A 21694-nucleotide genomic window follows, 5' to 3' on the forward strand; every position below is an offset into this window, starting at 1 on the left:
GTCAAAGCAGCTGGGTGACGTAGGGGCTATAACAGCAGCATTCCCATGCACAGTCTACTCAGTATTCCTTAAAACGCGTTGCTCTTATGCTGTACCATGAGGCTTTCTGAAAATCTAGAATTTTTAATAAAAGGGCATTAAATTGCACAGATATTGGTTCCCTGCCTCCTCCATTTTTGCAGGAACTGGAGTTCTGAGTGGTTTTCAGTGCAGCAGGACAGCCTGTGACTCCAATAACCTGATCCTGCTCTTTCAGCTACCTGAGCTCCCCTGTAGGTCTGACATCCTCCACATGAGATGCCAGATTTTATTGTGATACCTATTATGGGATTTTCCTTTCAAGAACTCCCAAGAATCAGTCACGTTCAGTAGGATCAGTGAAGATACTTATTTGGAGAATAAGACCTGGAGTCCTTCAAAATACATCAGTCTGGGCTGTCCCATCCTTTCTTTCTGCAAAAGATCTTAACTAGAATACTTAGGAATAGTTTGATTGCAGCAGCAATTATGGGCTTTAGGTAGAATTAATAAATCAATCATATCTTATTTAATGTTACTCTGAAGATATTCCCACTTCTATTTCTTATTCATAAAAAAAAAAAACCTAGTCCCACCAATTTTTTTTATTAGCTTGAGCGTTTGTATCTTTTAACTGAAAGATGTCAAATTATTTAAGTGCGTGCCTAACACTTTTTAAGTGTTTCAAGACTAATAAAAATTTCTTCTTCATTCTTTATTTCAGGAACGGCATCTGTGGCTGTTGCAGGTCTTCTTGCAGCTCTGCGAATCACTAAGAACAAGTTATCAGATCACACAGTGTTATTCCAGGGGGCTGGAGAGGTGTGTGTTTTAGACTTAAGGACAATTTTTCCCAGGAAGACATTTCTTAATATTTAATCAAGTCATATGTATCCCGTTCACAAGAAAATTAAGTGGTATAATCATCACTAACAACTGCTGAAAGTTAGTTCTTAATTTGAATGCAAACTTAGGAAGAAATCTCTAGATCATCTGCTGAAGCCTCAGATTTTTCAGAAGACATTTTGAGGACGGTTCTCTTTTTAAAACTTCAAGTCTTTTCAGCTGTAAATCATAAAGCTAGTATCAATATAAACAATCAAAAATTTCTGGTAAGATGAGGAAACATATTGGGTCACTAAAGAGAGACTAAGTAAAATATGCTTGTCAATGTCTGCATTAGTTAGAATCATAGAATCACAGAATCACAGAATGCTTAAGGTTGGAAGGGACCTCTAGAGGTCATCTAGTCCAACCCCCCTGCACATACAGGGTCACCTAGAGCACGTGGCACAGGACTGCGTCCAAGCGGGTTTTGAAGATCTCCAGAGAAGGAGACTCCACAACGTCTCTGGGCAGCCTGTTCCAGGGCTCTGTCACCCTCACTGTTAAAATTTTTTTCCTTAAGTTCATGTGGAACTTTTGGTGCTTCAGTTTGTGGCCATTACCTCTAGTTCTGTTGGTGGCCACCAGTGAAGAGAGGCCAGCACCATCCTCCTCACTGCCTCCCTTGAGGTACTTATAGACACTGATTAGCTTATTAGTTAATAAGATACTTATTAGCTTATTAGTTAATGACACTGTTCCCTCTTCATTTTTCCCATTTCTGCTAGAGTTTTTCAGTATTCTGCATGTCAAGATCATCCATTTTTGAATATTTTTATATGCATCATTTTTGATATTATTGTTGCAGTACCAGCTTTCCTAAGTTACTGTGAGATACTGTCTATAAACTTCACAGAAGTGAAGATCACACTTAACTGCAGGGCTGCTAACTCTTACTTGCTGTGTGAGGTCCACTGCTCTACGCAGGCTCCTGAAAAGCACTGCTCATGGTCACCAAGCCCAGTCTGCCCAGCTTTGTGTAGTCCTGATCTTTTTAATCTGATTCTCTGTGTGGTGCTGCTGAGATTAGGTTCGTAGTTTGCGATAGACCTGCACCATGTCTGGAATGTGTCAAAGCTTTTCACATCAAGACCATCCATCTCTCTGAAGTTCCTTTCCCTATTTTTTCTCCATGCTTAGTGGAGATGTATCCATGATCTTTTTTTTTCCCCATTTCCCCCCAATATTGTCAATATGCTTATTACTGCAAAGAGATGATGTTAGATACAGCGTAGGTAAAACTATGTTATTTCTTAACTGTTAGGCAGGGAAAGAAGATTTCCCTTGGTTCTCAGGGAAATAGAATAATGAATAACAGGAATCAGAAGAAACTCCATAAATATTTATACTGAATTAATAATCAGAATTACATAGTGCTCTGTTGGCTCACTCTGTTGCCTGTTTTTCAATCCATGCACGTGTGACACTTGATCTGTTTAATGAAATATTATAAAATCTGGTAGGAATGATACACGTTTCAACAAAATATTGATAAGTGAATTTTTTTCCTGCCCCTGCTTTCACCAGGAGCACAACCAAGATCAGTTTAGAGTTACAAAATACATGAATAGTAGGTAAAAGACACTTAGCTTATTGATGGACATTATAAATAAAGATTGGGAGCAAGACTTATTGTAGGAAAGTTTTTTACTTTTTGGGATGCAGAGTGCAATTTCCCTTGGTTTAAATTGCCATAAAGCCTGATGAACTAAATTAAGTTTCAAAGGAGAAAAATACTTACTGCATTCTCACATGATTATGTGGAATAAGTGTTAGTTTTAATGATTTATGTTAGAGTTTGTTTCTTATGATGTCCACATTACAGATACCATCTTAGGATGTATTCTGTCTTTCACTTGAACTTCTAACTGCTCAATGGTAGTTCTTGTTCATTAATATTTACTCTTCGAAAAAATACTTGTCCAGTTTTATTGTTAAATAAAGTTAAGAAACTCACTTGAAATCATGGATCAAGTGAGGAGGGGTTTGCTTTCTTTTTTAATCTTGCAGGCTACTTTTCTTCTCTCTTTTTTTTCTTCAGGCTGCACTGGGAATAGCAAACCTCATTGTTATGGCCATGCAAAAAGAAGGGGTATCTAAAGATGTGGCTATCAAAAGGATATGGATGGTCGACTCAAAGGGATTAGTCGTAAAGGTAATACAATTTTCTCATTCCATTACATGTGATGATAGTTTTTTTTGCGGTCTATAGACAAAAGCAAGAACACATATTTTGTTTTGTTTATACTAATGCAATTTCTATCTTTTGATACAGCAAGCTGCTTTGTTTTTCGAAAGGCATTAGATCAGAGACAGATGCATTATTTCATTGGGAGCCTGATTATGCTGGCAGTTCCTGCACCACTTTTATTAGGGATGATCATATAAGGAGATTTTTTTTTCAGTAGTTCACTTAAAAAGCACATAAGGAAAGAGATGTTCAAGCTGTGGATTTAATGTTTCCCCTGCCATTTTAACTGTTACTTGTTAGCGTAGTCTTGGGTGAGGATGTATATATATGTATATATATATATATATGCTATTAGGATAATGTATAAGAGTGATTTTAAGGGAATAAGAATATTTTTGACAATAATATTTTTCTGGTGTTGCAAAATGTCATCCATCTGTGGGAACGGAGATATATTGCATCAAATAGCTTCCCTGCACAGTGACACACAGAGCTCATGTTGCAGATGCTGTGGTCTGCAGTGCTATCAACACTGGTCAGAATTTGAAGTTGCTGAGAGACTTCATCAGTCACCCTTACCTCATTCCTTCCATGTGCCAAAATAAAGAAACATATGTGTTCCAAGTGCCAAAATAAAGAAACTGGTATGTTTTAAAAGGTGGTTTTGCATTTAATAGTTTGTGAGCTACTTGAAAGAAATGCATGGGAGCCCAGTTGGCTTCAGATTTTCACCTAGTATTTTGTTGACATCGTTTCTGCTCACTTCTGTTGGTAAAGAAAGACTTAAGCTGACTCATGTGCAGTGTTCTTCTTTACCTTTCTAATCTTTTGGATATTTTGTTTGCATCAGGAGGTAATTTAATCCTGCATTCAGGGTGTGTAACTTTCAGAATCATCTTTCAGAATCATTATCAAACTGCATCACAGCACTGTTCACTCCTGCTGTTAAGGGGCAGATCATAGGTAAGATCACAGACACTGAAGGGGAGAATGCCATAGAAGTCATTGTGGACATCCCATTTTGGACATCTGGAATGGTTTTCGTTTTCATCTAGTAATCTCAAAGTGCTTTGGGTCCAAATGTGAATGAGCAAAGACCTGATCATCTTCAGTGGTTGATGAAACCTAGAGGCTGCCAGAAAAGAACGATCTGTAGCACAGTTTCCTCCCCCTTGGAGACTGGGAAAATGTTTGTAAAATAAAATCATATAAACTAATTTTAAAAAAATATGATAACTGAAATAACTTTCTGGTGGCGTTAAAGAAGCAAAGTGGCATGAAGGATGGAAGTGTAGGAACTTGGCAGCTCTAACGCAGTAGAGTAGCTCTCAGTTGCATGTCTGTCTCCTAAGGTGATTGAGCAGCGTTTCTTCCCCACCACTCATTTCTTCTGGCTGCTGTTGCTAATTTGCTAGTGAGCTGGGCAGGCAGGTTGTTGCTGTTGGTATGTATGGTATTCTCACACACAGTTTTGAAATTCGTGGTGGCTTTGGTGACCATGTCCTTTCCTCACCAGCTTTGGGCTTTGGCATGTTCAAGCACTTCTGTTGCCCAGGGCCAAAAGCAATCAGCGTTGTGCACAGCCTGCAAGTTGCTTTCTGTTCATTTGCTTATTCTTTTTTTGTGGGGATTTCTTTTGTATTTTGTCCAAAAAAAGCAGTCCACTGAACTGCATGTGCTGCCCGGAGTGTATTTGTGAACTGTTTGTGATGGCCAGACAAGAGCTGCCTGAGACAGAGCAGGGCCGCGCGCAGCTTGGCTTGCCGGCCAATCTGCCGAGGAGAGCGCTCAGGGCCTCGAGTGCGCGTTGCAACTCGCGCCTGGTTGTCCCGGGAGCCGCCGGGTCTGGCCGGCCTGGGGCACGCGGGGATGTGGGGACACGGCCGCCCTCAGCCCCTGGCGCTGCGGGGCCTCCAGGAGAGCCGCATGGAGAGAGAAGGGGGAATCAGGAAAACACAGCTTCAGCCTCTTCACGCTTGTGATATAACTGCTGGGAAGTTGTATTTGCAACATGTAAGTAGTTAAACTGTTCTGGACCCTGTGGTTACTTTCACCAGCCTTTCTTAGGTGTACTTGGGAGATTATTTTGGGTTTAGCTGATCACAGGAAAGTGCTGCAGGAGTAGGATGACATTCCAGCCCCTTAGAAATGAGTTAGAGAAACAGAAAGGTTTGTGAGTGAGGTGGACAGCGGGAGGAATTCTCTTATGAGAAATCTTTCCAGTGCAATGAAAAGATTTGTCAAACCAAGGCCTCGCTCAGCTGTTAATGACCTCTTGGATAAACTAGCGTGGCTTGTGTTTCTTACTGCTGAGGAGGTGTATTGAAGGAAACCCATGCCATGAGGGTCCGTTAAGCTTTGTCCTATCAAAAACTGCCTGATCAAAACAGTTTCTGCTGAGATATGGAGGCTCTTCCAGTCCTGGAAATATTCAGATCCATTGCTTTGGCAGGCTGAGAAATAACAGAACTGAGGGCTCCTGTGCAGCAATTCCTCTGTCCAAATAAACTCGTTTTCACAACATTTTAATTCCCTTTTGTCCTTTGATCAATAATGTTGCAATGTTGCAGTGGGTAAGTATAGACTTAACCATTGTTTAACCTTTCATTACTCTGCCTAGTTTTTCAACCAGTGCAAACCAAAGAAAAATGACCTTAGAGCTCTGTTGACCTGAGTGTGAGCAGTTTCCTTCTGCCTTCCTCCCTCCCTCCAAAGGCTGCCACGAAGTCACTTATCAGGCTTTTAGGGCAAATTTTTCCTTTGTGGCTTTTAAATTTTTTGAGTGCAGCTGTGTTTTCATTTACTTGGAGAGGATGGAGGGTTTTTTTGCCCTGGGAACCATCTTTCTTCATTAAACTGAGCCTGATGACCAGCTTTTCTGCTATGTTGTGGTGAAGGAGCTTGTGATGAAGGTTATGTTTACTGTACTGTCTGTCATCTTATTCTTTGTTCTGCAGACCTTACCACATTGCTTATGTTTAAGAATCTTTAAAAAATCTGTTCATTATGCTTTATACACCTTTGAAAGGACTTTTTCCTCCAAACAGGATGAGGAAGAGATGGTGGATCCTAAAAGTATTAGAATTTTGCCAGTTGAACAATACAGATTTACTCTTTGAAATAGATATCATTCCTCTTGAAATGTCCGTTTAGGTATACCAGGGCATTTGCCCTGAAGTTTTAATGTTTAATTAAATTCCACTTCTTAATTTGTTTTGCAGTCTTGTATAGTTGGAGACTAAGTACAAGCAGCTGGAACTGTTATTTAACTGAATTTTGTCATATGAACTGCTTGAGGAATATATTTGACTATATGAATACTCTGATGGGTGAGATCTCCCGCATTCCTCCTCTTTTCTGTACTTCCACTGTTAGCATTTTTACTGTAGAACACACAAACATACTCAGATGTGCCATGTGTGGTGAACACTTTTTGTGTCTTCTTTTAAAGCTGTTGTTGTCACGTGCAGCTCTATTAGTGGCCAGACTTTCACCATGAGCTCCAAAGACAGTAAACTCCTTTGTATCAAGTAGCCGACCAGGCAGAAAGTGAAGGACTGTACTAGGATGTTCATTTATGAGGGACTGACTCTGCCAAAAACTTAGGCATGAGCTTCTGCTGTCATTCTCTAGTAATGTATGGCAAAACCTTCTTTTTATTGTTAAGGCAAACATCAAGAATAGGGTATAGTGATGGGGAAGATAGTTCCTGAACTGCCCAGGGACATCACGCAAATATGGCAGGATTTTCATATTTAAATAGACTGAATAGGCCTCCGGACAGGCTGACGGGGTGTTCCTCGACTGCCAAACACAGCCTGCCTCTCCTGTGGTGAAGTTTGTCTGGAAGTTGCAAGGAAGCGTAAGCTTTTTGTACAGGACATAAGCTCCTGGGCTCAAAGGGGGTTCCTGCACATAGGGGTGAATTCTTGATTTTTCAGGTCAAATTGGAACAATGTTGCTTCCCGATGGCTGAGTCCTGCAGGTGTGCTAGTACAGCACAGTACAGTCAGTTTTGCATCTAATCAAATACCATGTATTTCTAACATCCATTATGTGTATGATCTTATCCCCTATAAGACTTCAGAACATTTGGGTGAAATCAAGCTAAATAACAAGCACAAAAGCATCAGCTGAGATCAGATAGTTTTAGGCCTCAGAGTATGAAACTCCATTACAGGAGAGGCCCGGGACAGTGAGAGCTTCCTATGGTCCTGAATAATTATATTGGAGATTCCCAGCTAATCCTGCAGGTTATCCTCTGAACCATCCTCATGGGTGTGTGAACTACCATCTTTTCCTCCTCCTTCCCCCGCTGGGAGGCCTGTGGCAAACTGACCTGGAAAAGCTCCTCCCTACCAATTACCTGGCCACGGACACAACCCTGATTAAAGTCCATGGTCTGGTCAAAGTTGGATATGAGATTCAGGCTTTGCTTAGACAGTGATGGAGAGGAGAGAGGATATTTGGGACTGATACCAGAATTTCAGTGTTGTGTATGTGTGTGGGTGCTCCCATTACAGTATTTATAAACTTTGTCCTGCCTGTGATCCATGTTTGCTTATACACAGGGAAAGTGTATTTTAAACACATGATAGGGCTTAACTATTAGAAGCCATAATCTTCTAATAATGTATTTTTAAGGTGACACTGAAAGAACATTACCTAAATCTTATTTTTGTTTCTGATCTCTCAGTTTTGCTGCTAATCACTGCGGCATTAGCTGCTCAAAACCTTGCTTTTTTTTCAAACACTTGGCAGCAAAAGATTTATTAAAGCTGTGTCCAAGTTGCTTTGTCCATCTCTGTGGTGTGAAACTGCTCTCTTCACCCTTAGGTATGAGTGTTAAGTGAAAGGCTGGGAATTAGGACCCCTCCTGGATTAGAGGGTTTTGCTTGGTTTGGGTTTTTTGTTATTGTTGGTTTTTAATTCCCGAACCAGGTGCCTGTCACCTGCAAACCCTTGGCTTCAGTAACCTGTGAGGTCATCTCCATATCTCCACCTTTCTTTAAAATATCTTCTGACTTCTCATAACCTATATAGGGCAGCCTGGCAAATCCTTCTGGCATCTCTGCGCATCTCGGCTTGTCCATTCCCATTGTCAGCACAGACACAGACATTTTATGTTCCTTTTTTTGTGATGCCTTTACAAGTGCTTGCTTGTTTATTTGTTTGTTTCTCTTGCTTTTAACTCTGCAGTAAGGAGCCCATTGGAAACAAATAAAGGGAAAATACTTGCAGTTAGAAAATACTCTCTAGTAGTGAACCACTTTGCTTTAGGTTCGCAGTCCTCTTACGATTGCAGTTCTCATCTCTTGAGTATTTGAGACCCTCGGGTGTATTTACGAGTTTATCTCTGTCCCAATCTCTGTTGTCTTGCTCAAATAAGCTGCAGTCGACACAGTTGAACGGAGGCGAGTGCCTGTGTCAACAGGTCTGTCCGTATGAACAGATTCAGGCCCCCTGGCTGCGCAACGGGCCCAGCGCCAGTGCCTGGGTCTAAGGCAGGGCCGGGCGGGAGCTGAGGCCTGCGAGGTGACGGCGGGGACTGAGGGCCGCGAGGCCATGGTGGGAGCTGAGGCCTGCGAGGCAACGGCAGGGGCTGAGGGCCACGAGGTGATGACAGGGGCTGAGGGCTGCAAGGCGACGGCAGGAGCTGCTCGTGGGGAGCCACCGCCACCCCCATCTCGCACCAGCACCGGCCGCGTCCTCAGCGTGACCGGCGTGTCGGCCGGGCCTGCCTGCCCCCGCTTGGTAATGGCTGCAAGGTTTTTAATCTGCTATAGATGTCTGCTGTGCGACCTGGACTGCTGTTTTTACAGCTGTTGTCTATGAGTTTGCTCAGGGTTTTATTGATGGGCCAATTTTGCTTTGTAATCTGACCCACAGATTGGTTCTGTAACGCGGCGATGTTAGTTTCTGTGGAAATTGTGGTGCCCATTTGCTTAAAGCCTGATCCCAGTCTTTCTTTTCTTTGTTGTACTCTTTATCGACAGCAAAAATTATCAGTTCCAAACAGAAAGGCAAGCAATTTTTCATAAGACTATTAATTACCGAGTCCGGCCCTGCTTTTGCCCCTTGAACTGAAAGGTCCTGGCTTCAGAGTATCCATGTCTTGGTGCTAATGTGCCCCTCTCTTAGCCAAGAGGGAGCGCAGAGGCTTTGGAATTGCCAAGACCTCTCATGCGTAGTGTCACCCGCGGAGAATGCCGCTATTGTGTGCGTATCGCCGGCCTGCATCTGCTCACTTAACACAGTCCGCATTGTAACTCGTTCGCTAATAAAGAATTTAGCTCATATTACTTTACATCTGAGATCCCACTGTGGCTCCCAATATAGCAACATATCGGCTTTCAGGTTGCTTTGTTCTCTTTTGTTCGGATCCCAAATCTCCAGTAGGTTTCTTGGTACAAAATGATACTGTGGTAGAGACGGTATATTTCCCTTCCCCCCAGACTTATGTGTGACATTTTCATCAAGTCTTTGAAAACTTAGGTTTTATTTTATTTTATTTTATTTTATTTTATTTCATTTCATTTCATTTCATTTCATTTCATTTCCATTTCATTTCATTTTATTGAGTGTGTCTGATGCTCTTTGTCTTCCTTACTCTTGTGAAGTTGTGTTGTGTGTTTTGTTATCTAAGCATCCCAAGTGTCATTAATGATGATGATGCTTGGGCTGCCTTCCTTGCATTTTAGTTGATTTGTTTGTTCATGTATGTAGCAAATTACCTATTATTTTGTGAGAAACTGAGAAATTTCAAACCATTAAGAAAATGATATGAAAATAGATGGTGATGAGAAAAGTTATGCAATTAAATATTGCCTCTTTTTTTTTTTTTTTTTTACTTTTTGGTATGATGGTGTCAAATTTGAAGAGTAAGGCAACCAAGCACAAATATAATTGTCATGCCTGAAAAGATACACTGGAAAGTTGGAGCAAGAAGGATGTATTGCCCCTTTTACCAGTTTTGTTTTCCACTCTCCAGTGTCCTGCACCTAAATAGCTGTATGAAAGTGAGAGATATGATGAGAGATATGAATGTGAGAGTCTGTTGTTTGGTCTGTTCTTTTCAATGGGAAAAGACTTCATGCTTGGGTTTGGGGAGCACTATTTGATGCAGGAATGTTGCTCCTTACACACCATAGTAAACTGTTAAGACAGCTTAAGAGAACTCTGCTCCAACCTGGGTGAGGATTCAGGCAATAACAGCTTTTGATAGGAAGTTCTGAAAAGAAGTCCTCTCCTGTGAGGCAGGCATTGAAGTGCTTCCCTGGAGCAGCGAGAGGCTTGGCATGCTGCAGGGGGTACAGCTTCACATCACTGATTCTCCAAATCCTTTCCCTGAATGAATGGATGTTTCAGTGATACCAAAACAGCAAAATAGTGGACTCAAAAGACAAGTACACAAGTGACTGAAGATGTTTCCACATAAAAGAGTCAGTGCTGTGTATACAGAACACCGGTGTTTATAGACATTCCTCCTTAGTATAGAATATTTAATATTTTGCCACTTCACATTAGCAGGAGAAGGGAAAAGTCAATGAGCTTTACACGCTGAAAGGGAGTTTGAGCTCTGAAGATGTTTATGCTGTCTCGGGATGATGCTCTGCAGCAGAGAGATGGAGTACAAAAGGTAGCCAAGCCAGGGCTGGGGAAGCAAATGTTTTAAGGATGCTGCATGGCTGGAAAATCTTTTCAGTTAGAGGCCTGCTACGCTGAGAGATCCACCACCATGACCTCTCTCTGGTGTCAGGAGGGAGAATGCAGACAATCCAGAACCGAGATTTTGAAGTTCTGGTTCTATCTCTCGTCTCTGCAGACTGACAGAAGCTCATTTTGGCTAGAACCACCCAGAGGAGGACATTTGGGAGCGTTACTGGGTGCTCTGGGAACTCTCTCCTTTGAGGTGGAGCTCACAGAGCGCCGAGCTCTTCCTTCCTCCCCTGCGGCCAGGGCGCTGGAGCAGCTCGTGGGGCTCTTGCTGTGGTCATTCTGTTCTGTGCAGAGCAGAACTTAGAAGTTGGCCAAGGTGGGGAGAAAAAATACCGGCTAAAACACTGTCCTCTAAATTATTGGAGCTGTGTAACCACATCAGTTAGCTGGTCTTGGAATGTCAGGAACAGTTTTTAGGGGGGTTTATGTAGCACCTTTAGGATCACTGAATTAACAATTAAAATATATTTTTTCAATCTATTTAAAGATGTAAAAAACTCCATAGATTTTCTCTTACAGCAATTTTCCAAGCAAAAATCTTATATATGTGTGTGTTTGTATGTGTATATATATGCATGCATATATATAATTATTGTTATTTTTGCTACGCCACAGAATTGAATACTTCATTCTTAGTTAATATACTAGAAAAATATTTACTTGGAGACATGATTCATTCTGACTAATAGGCCCAAGCTAATTCAGACCAAAGCTGGAATAAAGAAAAAAAACTTTTTTTTTTTAAGAATAGCATAGTCCCCTGTGTGATATTAAGATATGGCAGAACTATATCTGAGCTTAGGCTGCCCCATTCAGCCAGCACAATTTACCTCCCGGGTTTCTGTAGCCGGTGGCTCGTGAGGGGCCACGTCCAGGCCGCTTGCTGGCCCCACGGCACGGCCGCTGCAGGTGACTTCCAGGTAGCCCAGGGCAGACCAGGACTCCAAGGCTGGGTTTAAACTGGATTCCGCAGGAGAAGCTGTTAAGAAACCGAGGGGAGGCGCAGGCAGGGGATGGGAGGTCTGCCCTGCGCCCAGTGCCGGCTTCCCGAGACCTTCCTCCAGGTCGGCCTCCCTGGGGCTGCTTCAACAACCGGCCAGTTCAAATGAGGAGAAGGGTTTCCTACCGTCATGCTTTCAGGTACTTCTAGCTACAGGCTTTGGGTTTGAGAGTAACAAACGCATTTGTCCTTTGGTGACCAGAAAGAAAACTTATTTTTCCCCTGCAAGTGTATGAAGGGAAATTCCTGTTTTAAAATGAGATGCCTCCAAAACGGGCCGTAGGCTGTGCTGACATCTGCCGGAGCGCAGGAAAACAGCGGACGTCCGACGTGTGTTGACGCTGGAGTGCTTCCAGCAGGAATATGCCAAAAATGGGGAATATTGTGGTGTTCTCTGGAGGCTGAGGACTTTACATGTTGCCCGCAAAGGAAGCCAGGTGCTTGCATCAAAGTATTTCTGTGGTAGCAGTTGTAAGAGAACACTTAAGAGCTGGATAAGCTCAGCTGAAGTAGCCCTAAGCAGTCTTAACGATGGTAGCTATGTGCAATGTAATTTTTTCCTGATATATCTGTTGGTAGACTCAAAAGTTGAAAGGAAGTACAACATGCTAAGCTGAATACTTTGGTAACTGATATTATGGTTCCAGCATCCTTTACAGTAAATACTTTTTTCTTATTCCCTCACTCAGGGACGTGCCTCATTAACGGCTGAGAAAGAACATTTTGCCCAGGAACATGCTGAAATGAAAAATCTAGAAGATATTGTTAGAGATATAAAGCCATCCGTACTAATAGGTAATTTCTTTTACTTTAAAGCAGTGACCTTATTCTTTGAAAAAAAAATGGGGATGTGGTTTTGTTTGGAGGCCAGATCAGGTTGCTCTGAACAGAGTTTACCTTGTTGTCTCAGAAAACTGTAATCACGATTCCGAGCAAACTGAGCAAACAGGAGTTACCCCGGTGTGGAGCAGAGCTTTCATTCCCAAGCGTCCATTGCACGGGTGGAATGATCCAAGGTGGTGTAGACATCTCAAGGAGCACCTATCACTTCGCTGAATTACTTCTGATTCGATGTGAGCGCTGTAATAGAAGGCACCTCGACACGGCCGGACGTGATCGCTGGCACCCGTAAAGGGTGCGGAGGGCTCGGTGGTGCCAACGGGCCTGAGAGCTGAGCCGGCCTGGGGGAGCTCTGAGCTGCGGCGCTGGCTGCAGCAGCAGCTGCCTGCTTGGACGCTTCATGCTGCAAGACTGGCATTCAATCCCTGTGCAAAACCTTCGTAAATAAGGACAGGATGGAGAATAGAGAGGCATCGTTTTTAATCTCTGGTGAGGCAGGAAGGGGCGTATTTGGAAAGACTGTCCTCTCAGGGAAGCCTCTCAAACCCAGAACATCTCTCTGGCATTGTCCATTAGTGGGGCTGGAGAGGGCAATGATAGTGAGCTGCGGGAGACAGACATTATTTCCTCCTCGTGTCACTAGAAATGCAAACCAGGCACCCTAGATTTGAGAGAAGCAATCCGGTCTGTTGTGTGAGACTTGAGGAGACAGCCCTGCACTTGTCTACCCTGACCAGATTTACCTGGGAGCTAGATGATATACAGCTATTTTATGGAAAGGGCCTCACAGAAGTGGAGCGCAGACCTCGGCCAACCTCACAGGGAGGTGCAGGCGCTGCCTTATGCCAGGGACGACGCGTAGGCATCACCGTTGCAAGAACCAGCATCATCAGAAGCACCGCGGGGCTGGCGGTGCCTGGATGGCTCCGGTCCCAGCGGCTGCGGGAGAGCATCGCCCCTCGGCCCTCGTCAGCCTCCTGCCTCCTTACATGTGGGCTGGTGCTCCCTGGTTTTGTGCAGGCCTTGTGCTGAGACCTGTGGGAGGCATCTGAAGGACCTGGGCTCAGCTCAGAGATGATCCTTTTTGCCCTTTCTAAAAGAGCATGACGTGGCACTTCACTGGTACAAAGTATTTTATGAATTGACACATAACTCTACCTGCATGCATGTAACTCACACTGCTTTAGATGTAGCACTGCCTGAAAACAGCACCTTCCAATAATTCATGCCAAATGCCATGCAAAATGAAAAGCTGAGGGAGGAAGGACACGGTGTGCTGAGGGGAGGCCCTTGGAGGACAGACCTTGCAAAGGCGGCTCTGGGCTGCGGCCCCGCTGCACTCGCTGCACTCCGGGACACGCGCTGCGGCTGCTGCATCACAGCCGTTGTTCTTGCACGTAATCCCAGGGGTAGACATACAGGGGAAAAATGCCAGCAATTTATAGCGCTTGAAGAAGCAAAATCTTTTTTGCAGAAGGTTTTTTTAAACACTGCTAGAAGTTGAACTGCATTTTGAAAGGGAAGGTTTGCAGGAAAAGAAGCCGTTCTTTTAAAAGGGACATGCATGAGTTAGCTGGAACAAATTGCATGTGTTTGCTTGTTACATGTGTCTTTTTCTTATTTAGGAGTTGCCGCAGTTGGTGGTGCTTTTACCAAACAAATTCTTGAGGATATGGCTGCTTTCAACGAACGCCCCATTATTTTTGCTCTCAGCAATCCTACGAGCAAGGCGGAGTGCACTGCCGAGCAGTGCTACAAGTATACGGAGGTAATGGATGCTCAACATCTGCCCGGGACATGGGGGCAAAGCACAGTGTGAAGTCAATTTAACATGGGATAAAGATGGAGGATGGAAGAGCAAGTACTAACTGTGTTCCTGTGCCTGTATAAAAATGAGTTAAATTAAATAGCAGGATTTTATGATTCTGTCAAGACACAGTTCACTGAAGTCAATAGATGCCTGAACCTTCTTACATTTTAATGGCTTTTATAGAATGCAAGTCAAGATTTGCAGTTCTTTATTATAACGGAGGCATCGGTAATTGTCAATCATTAAAGCCTTACGGCTGTTTTTGAGTTGTACCATTCTGTATAATATAAATGTCCAGTGGCATGCTTTTCCTTAGAGATTTTATAAATACATTGTAGGATAAGAAAATGCCTTGGTATGGGAAATAGAATTTTTAAAATAATTATTATGAATTATGAAATTTTGTAAAGATTTCTGTTACTGAAACCGAGGTGAAAATTAAGTGAACTGTGTTGCTTATTTAACGTGTTTCATAATTATACACCGAAGGGCCAGTAAGCACATTCTCTTGTAATTCAGTCTAAAATGTGCTCTGCATGAGTAGTTCATTCTGTGCATTTTATTGTGTGGATTTCTTGTCAAGGACAGGGCCGTTAGCAGGGCAGTTCCCCAGTGTCCAGAAGACAGATTTAGCTGCCCATGCCCCACGGAGAAGGTCACAATTACAGTGCGACGCAGGAATCAGGGAAGCAGCTCCATAAAGGGCTGGATATAATGGGAAACTACATCTGGGAAGCGGAGCAAAAGGCACACTGCAGTATTTGATCTGCCACCGAAGTGTATAATAAGCAGGCCATGATAATGCTGCCTGACACCAAACTAAACAAAATACTCTTTGAAGGGCTGCATAGGAACAGTTGTGTATTTAAAATGCACGTTTTCAGATCCCTAAAATAGGCATGGATATTTCTCATACAAAGCATTTCTTAAGTCTTTAACAGCAACATTTATCACTTTAGCAGTGTTTGCATAGAGAGGACCGGCTCCTCAAGAGCCTCTCTTCTCCACCTGAATTTACTGCCTAAATTCTAGGGTACTGCCTCGTCAGCAAATCCTTTGGGCCTGTGAAAAGTCACTTGCCTTATTCGTCTAAATCTGCAGTTGCCGGATTGGAAGTTACTTCCCTCTCCCAAGATGCCAGGAGTGACCTAGGGCTGAGAGGAGCAGAGGAGCTGCCCGTGGTGGGTCCCTGCCCGTGGGGCCTCCCTGCCCGCGGGCGCTGAGCGCTGCCCTGGGCCCCTGTGGGCACTGGCACCGTTTCGTGGAAGATCCCCCCATTGCGCTGGGAAGAATTCCAGCAGTGCTGCCCATCCTGGGCACAGCAGTGTTGTCTCCTGGGAGCTGTGCAACTGCTGCTGTTGTCTGTGTAGCTTCTTCCCACGTCCCATTCTCCTGTGTGGAAGTACAAAATGAATAATTAACGCTGGCTCCTGCTTTTCTGCCTTCTAAATTACGCTAATATCCACCTTTCCTGAACAAGGCAAGTGGTTCCTCTTGATAGTTGTTCAGTCAAAGAGCAGAGGAAGCTGAAAACAGCTGCCACCTCCAGCTTCCACAGCGGCAGGTCTTTGAAAGGGTGTCCTAAGTGTGTCAGCAGCTTCTCCCAACTCCCCTCCACCTCCTGCTCTGCTCTTACCGTTTAGGGACGTGGCGTTTTTGCCAGTGGAAGTCCTTTCGATCCCGTCACTCTTCCAAGTGGGCGAACTCTCTATCCTGGACAGGGCAACAATTCCTACGTGTTCCCAGGAGTTGCCCTTGGCGTTGTTGCGTGTGGACTGAGACATATCGACGAGGAGGTGTTCCTCACAACTGCTGAGGTACTGTATTAAAAATTACTTAAATTCCTTAATTTGGTAACTGGGTAATAATGAACAATTAAACAGAAATAGCCAAACATTTTTAAATCAGAAAAAAATATTGTTTTCTCCATTTGAGATCTTTATTTGAAAGGTATGTTGTTTTTTGTAAGCTTTTGAACAAGTTATTTTTAAATAGTTAATATGTGGCTGCAAGGACATTTGATATAAGCTTTACCTTCTGCTAGAAAGGAGAGAGAGAGAAGGGAAGACTTCAGTACTGCACTAACACGTGCATGCAGGTACATGCAGTTTGAAGGAAACTATAACCCGAAGCTAGTAGCTTTGGGGTAACATTTGGGCATCTTTGCTTACAAATGTTATTTGCATTTCTTTATGCTTTCAGCCATTTTTGAGGAGATGGCATCATGTTTCTTGAAGACGTTCCTTGCCAGCAGCTGGTAAAAATGCTGCATTACTCAGTGGTTCCTTGCACTATAATTTGATATAATGGCCATGCCATTCTTCCCATTTTATTTCCTATTCCTGTCTGCAATGGTTCTTTTCTTTCCAAACACATTTTTTTCATGATGTGAGTTCTGATGCTGTCTGTCATTGCTCTCTCCTCCTTTATCTGCACTCAGTGGGCAGAGGGATGAACTAAGAGGAAGCACATTTGGTCCTGGGGAGTCACATTTACTTCCAGTCATTTTTCTAAATCTGACACCCACTCCTTTTCAGTATGATACCACATGTGCACAGGATTTTATCTTCAACACCTGCTGGAGAGGAATCTAGGCTTTGTCATTCAGAAGCCCATATTCAAGCAAAATAAATCAATAGCTGTGGTTAAAATTGAATGTATCCAACTCTTTTTTTTTTCTTACAAAAACTCCACCTGAAGTCAATCTTCCTGCAGCCATTTCTCACTTAAGAAAGTCGGCAGGCTCTGTGCTCTTCTGGGTGCAGTATCTTTGCTCCCTGCCTGCTGTCGTCCCATTGCACCGTTGCCTCTCCGTCCTCCTGGCCCCCTCCTCCCTGCACTTCCTCTCTCTTCCTTTTCTCATCAGAAAGCCCTGAGCAGGGCCAGGGGGATTGACTGTGTCCATGCAAGGTCATTAAAAACTGGATTCCCATTGCTTTACTTAAGGAAGAAGGCAATGAGAGAGGTCAGTCTCAGTTATACTGAGTTTAATTAACTTAAACTCACTTCTCTGGTGATTCCTACCCAGTACAATTTATAACAGTTTGCAGTCCACAGAGCTTCTCAGGAGTGCAGGTTCCTAATCCCAAAGGCAGCCGACCAAGTGTGCTTGACAATACATGGGCAGTGTTGCTTGCATATAGAAGAAGCGTAAACCTCAGCTGGATTTCTGAGTTTCCTTACTGTGTGCACAGTGACATCTTTAAAAAAGTTTGCCAGCACTTGCCCTCTCTGAGCAAATTACATTTGCAATTTCCATCTGTAAAATTAGTAGAAAGTCCAGACTGTCTCCATGGGCTCCAACCATCTTAGGAGGGCAGTGATCCATCTCGTAAGTTTTTGGGTAATTATAACCTGCTGTTTCGATCTTTCCCTGTAATTTCAGTTGGATAGGGTGTTCCTCGCCTGCTGGCCTAAACTGCTGTGTTAAACAGCTGTCTGTCTTCATTCTACAAGTTGCTTCATTTCGGTGTGGGTGAAATGGGTCCTATATAACGGCAGGCTTTGGACTGCAGATGGATGGTTGAAAGGTGACACCTGAAGTATGTTTGGAGTGGTAGGATGCAAAGTCAGCCAAAAATCCACTATGAACAAAGCCAAGAGCCAAGGGACGGCTCTGCGCGGTGCTCCTGGAGTTAAGCAGATTCACACAGGTTCCCAGCTCTGGTAGAGGACTCACCACGTCTGGCTCTTGAGTGAGCCAGAGCAAGGAGCAAACCAATGGATTGCAAAGAAGTCTGGGCCAGAAAAGGTGCCAGGAATGTGAAAGGCAGCAGAGCTTAGGCCTTTAGCTGAAATTACAGTGCAAGGCAAAAGTGCTTTTCTTTTTCTGTTTTTTTTAATGGGACGATAAAAGGAAGGTAATGTGACATCATTCTTAGAGAAGTTGTCTGGGTTCGCCATTCGAAATGGAAAGTGCCCAAGCGGCTGCAAAACTTAAAACACCCCAAAATATGCTTGTTAAATAAAGGGACCTTCTTATTTTATGATGGTAACATATCAGAAAAGTATATATAAAAAAGGCAGCTCAGGCTGCTTGCCTGCAGATCCTAAATTCTCACTTTGCCATCTCTCAAATTAAATCTGATAAAAGTCACAATTAGGTTATTGTAACTACAAGAGATTTTAGTTTCAAGTGTTTTTTTCTTCATGCCAAGGGAAAGAGAGAGTAACTTTGATTTTTGTTGATAAATCTAAGGTGCTAAAATCTAAGGTGCTAAATCTAAGGTGTTTTGTTGATAAATCTAAGGTGTTTTGTTGATAAATCTAAGGTGCTAAGCTGTACTGCCTCTTAGTTCCAGGCAATTTCTCTGTGATGACAAGGGACATTACCTCTTCTTCTGAGTCCTACCAAACACAACAAAAGGCCAGAGAATTATGAACAAGCAAAATATTCTTGGCATGAGTGACCTACAGTTCAGCTACTCCAGATATTATTAAATCCTTTCATTATAGAAAGCACGTTCTCAGAAAGCCAAGATGCCCCTACTTGCTTTATACCATTTGTCCAGGTTTCAGTGACTCTCGCTTATATCGTGAAATAAGCAAATTTCTCTATTAAAAGCTTTAAATAATTCAACAGTAAGATGTGAAAATGGCCATAGCGTGTCAGACCCAAGATCCAAGCAGTCCAACATCCTTCTGTGAAAGGGATTAGCAGCAGAAGCCGAGTGAAGGACAGGTGAGGGGAAGGGATAGATTGATTTCGTTGAAATCCCATCCCAGGCTCTGGCAGCCTCTGCTTTGAGGAGTTCCTGAGCTGGAACTTCTATCTGTACAGAAATCTGTACAGTATTTTTCTTCCATAATGAATCTAATGGCTTTTTAGGCCCGTTTGAGGCCTATACATTTGAGCAGCTTTTGGTGATTAATGTTACAAGTTAATTATGCATTCTGGAGGGGAAAAAACAAACGTATTTCCTGCCTGATGATTTGGGTTTCGATATTGTTATGAGAAATGTTCGTCTTCTTTGCTCCTTTATATCTTCTTTCAGTCTTCTCTTTTTTTTTTCATCTTCTTTCCCGAGTCCATTTAGAAAATCTCGTTGTATAAAAACTAGCCTCTAGGCTCTACCATTTCTGATTCTACCCTATTCTTTTTTGAACTAGGTGGAGCAAAAACGTGCACTGTTCAAAGTGATGGTGCATTACAGCTATATACATTGACAAAATTACATTTTTTTATACTGACCTCTCTGATTCTTGGTAACTCCAACACTGACCCATCTTTTTTTTCCCGCTCTGCCATTGACTGTTGTTCTCCAAGAACATTTTCAGTGACAACCTGAAGAATGTGTCATTCCCCTTGAAAATGTTTCTTTGTGCTTTTGCAGTTTTAAATACTTGTGCTGGAACTTTTCAGAACAAATAGTTGTGGCATCTGTACAGTCTAAATTTGCTATTCTTTCTACTTTGAGTAGAGTCCTGCTCGAATGTTGTCCAACGTGGCGTGTGCCACCCCCATGGCAAACCAGAGGTACTCTGCTCCCTAACTTTTCTCAGCGTTGCTTTGCATTAAGAGCAGCTTCTTCAGATGTCGTATTTCCTACGGAGCCCTGTTAAAGTGTTGACAGCCAAATTCACTGTCGCAAGCTCCTTTTTACACATTCACTTGCAAATCCTGTTTGATTTTATCAAGGAAGGGCTGTGTGTTAAATAAGCTAGGTGCTCTTAATGGGAAAAAGCAAAAAGCAGGAAATCTTACGGTGGCCTAGCTCCCTCTACTGCTTTTACTTTTTTTTGACTGCCGCATTTCTCAATATGCGATTAACCTGTAGGCAGGTTTACTCATTATATACACCTTTACTCATTACACCTTGGCATTGTGGGTTGAAAGGGGGCGCAGATTTGGTAAGAGGTGAATCCTCTGGTGTTCAGCTGATCCTCGAAGGTTAGAGGGACCGGGGATGGCTGCGCTCATCTCTTAACAACGGGGATACCAAATACTCCAAATAGGCCTCACTCTGGCAGTATCGGGTTCACGAACAGCCTGTCGACTGTAGGTCCAGTCGCCTTCAAAACAAGTAGTCACGTTCACAAATACTGTGATTTATCAAATGCAACATTTACAAAGCAGGTTTTGGATGTCAGTACAGGAAATTCTCTACTACAGTGTGGGGTTCTTAGCTAGTGCCTAGCATACAAATGCGCAATCACCACCCACCCAGAAGATGGGAGAGGGCTCTCACTCTTGAGGAGTTTCCTCAGGCAGTGTCCTGACCCAAGGGGAGGAAACGGGTTCAGCCTGTCAGCTGATCCAGAAGTTACAATGAAGTCTTCCCTCTCCCTTCTCCCTTCTTTTTCTCTTCCCGAGTTCCTCTTCCTACTTCTTCAGTTCCTACTATATCCCTCCTTAATTCACCTTTTATATATTTTGTTTTAGCTTGAGAGACTCTAGTCATGCTTTCGTTATTGATAGGTTTAAAAAGTCTCCCAAGTTAATGGAAAATCCAGAGATCATGCTCAGCAAGGAGGGGTGGTTCCTTGGAGGCGGGTAAATCCTGGGACGGGGTTGTGTATTGGTATCGTAATGAGATTAGCAGGAGGAGAAGTTTGAGTGAAGTCCATTGGAAGGGACTGATCTGCCACCATTGCTGGCCCATCACCAGCCATCTTGTGGCTTATCAGCTGCGTGGTACGACCAGGCTGCCACCTCTGCAGGGAGTACAACAGAGTTTGGTCGTGGGGTCTTCGCTCCACCCTCCATTCACTCGTCGTTTGCACAGCACCATCAGGTCACCACCTCAGCAGGAAGCCAGTGGAGTTTGGCCCTGGTGTCTCCATTCTGCTCCACTCTCCGTTTACTCTTATTAGTGTGTGCTAGGAGGGCAGACTGTATTGCCCAGGGAATTGTGGAGAAGTAGGTTCCGCATATACCAACCATCCTGGAAGTGGTAACTGTCTCTCACCTCAAGCAAGCCTCTGTAATGCCAGAACTTCTGTTAGGCCCTAGTTTTTCTCTAATTTCCCCTTTCTTGAGCGATTCTCCCACATTTGGACATAGCAGTTAGTTGCTCTTGTAAACACTTTGAATGGGGAAAACACTTTCTACAATTACCACTTTGCTGTGTAAATTACAGGGGAGCGCGATCAGCAAAAAAACCCCAAGTGTCCTTTTGAAGCTGATCTCCCCGGTGTCCCTCCGTAATGTAGCTTGGGGGGCTGGTTTCCCTTAGGATGATAATGAACTGAAGGATACACTCCAGCCTAATGTCCTAAATATGCAATGGAA

At 43.3% G+C, this 21694-nt stretch overlaps 1 protein-coding gene across 1 annotated transcript in view; it reads left to right on the forward strand.

The window, feature by feature from the left end:
* The window catches only part of ME1 (malic enzyme 1), a 166390-nt gene that overhangs the window by 142184 nt on the left and 2512 nt on the right, over positions 1-21694 (forward strand). The window contains exons 8-12 of the mRNA XM_088520299.1: positions 743-840; positions 2945-3058; positions 12503-12608; positions 14279-14421; positions 16107-16280. Of these exons, the coding sequence (XP_088376425.1) occupies positions 743-840; positions 2945-3058; positions 12503-12608; positions 14279-14421; positions 16107-16280 (635 nt within the window). The remainder of the gene's footprint in view (positions 1-742; positions 841-2944; positions 3059-12502; positions 12609-14278; positions 14422-16106; positions 16281-21694) is intronic.

This window comes from Tinamus guttatus, unplaced genomic scaffold (assembly GCF_059628265.1).
Source record: "Tinamus guttatus ecotype Peru unplaced genomic scaffold, ASM5962826v1 Tinamus_guttatus_pri_ptg000085l, whole genome shotgun sequence".
Lineage (NCBI taxonomy): Eukaryota > Metazoa > Chordata > Aves > Tinamiformes > Tinamidae > Tinamus > Tinamus guttatus.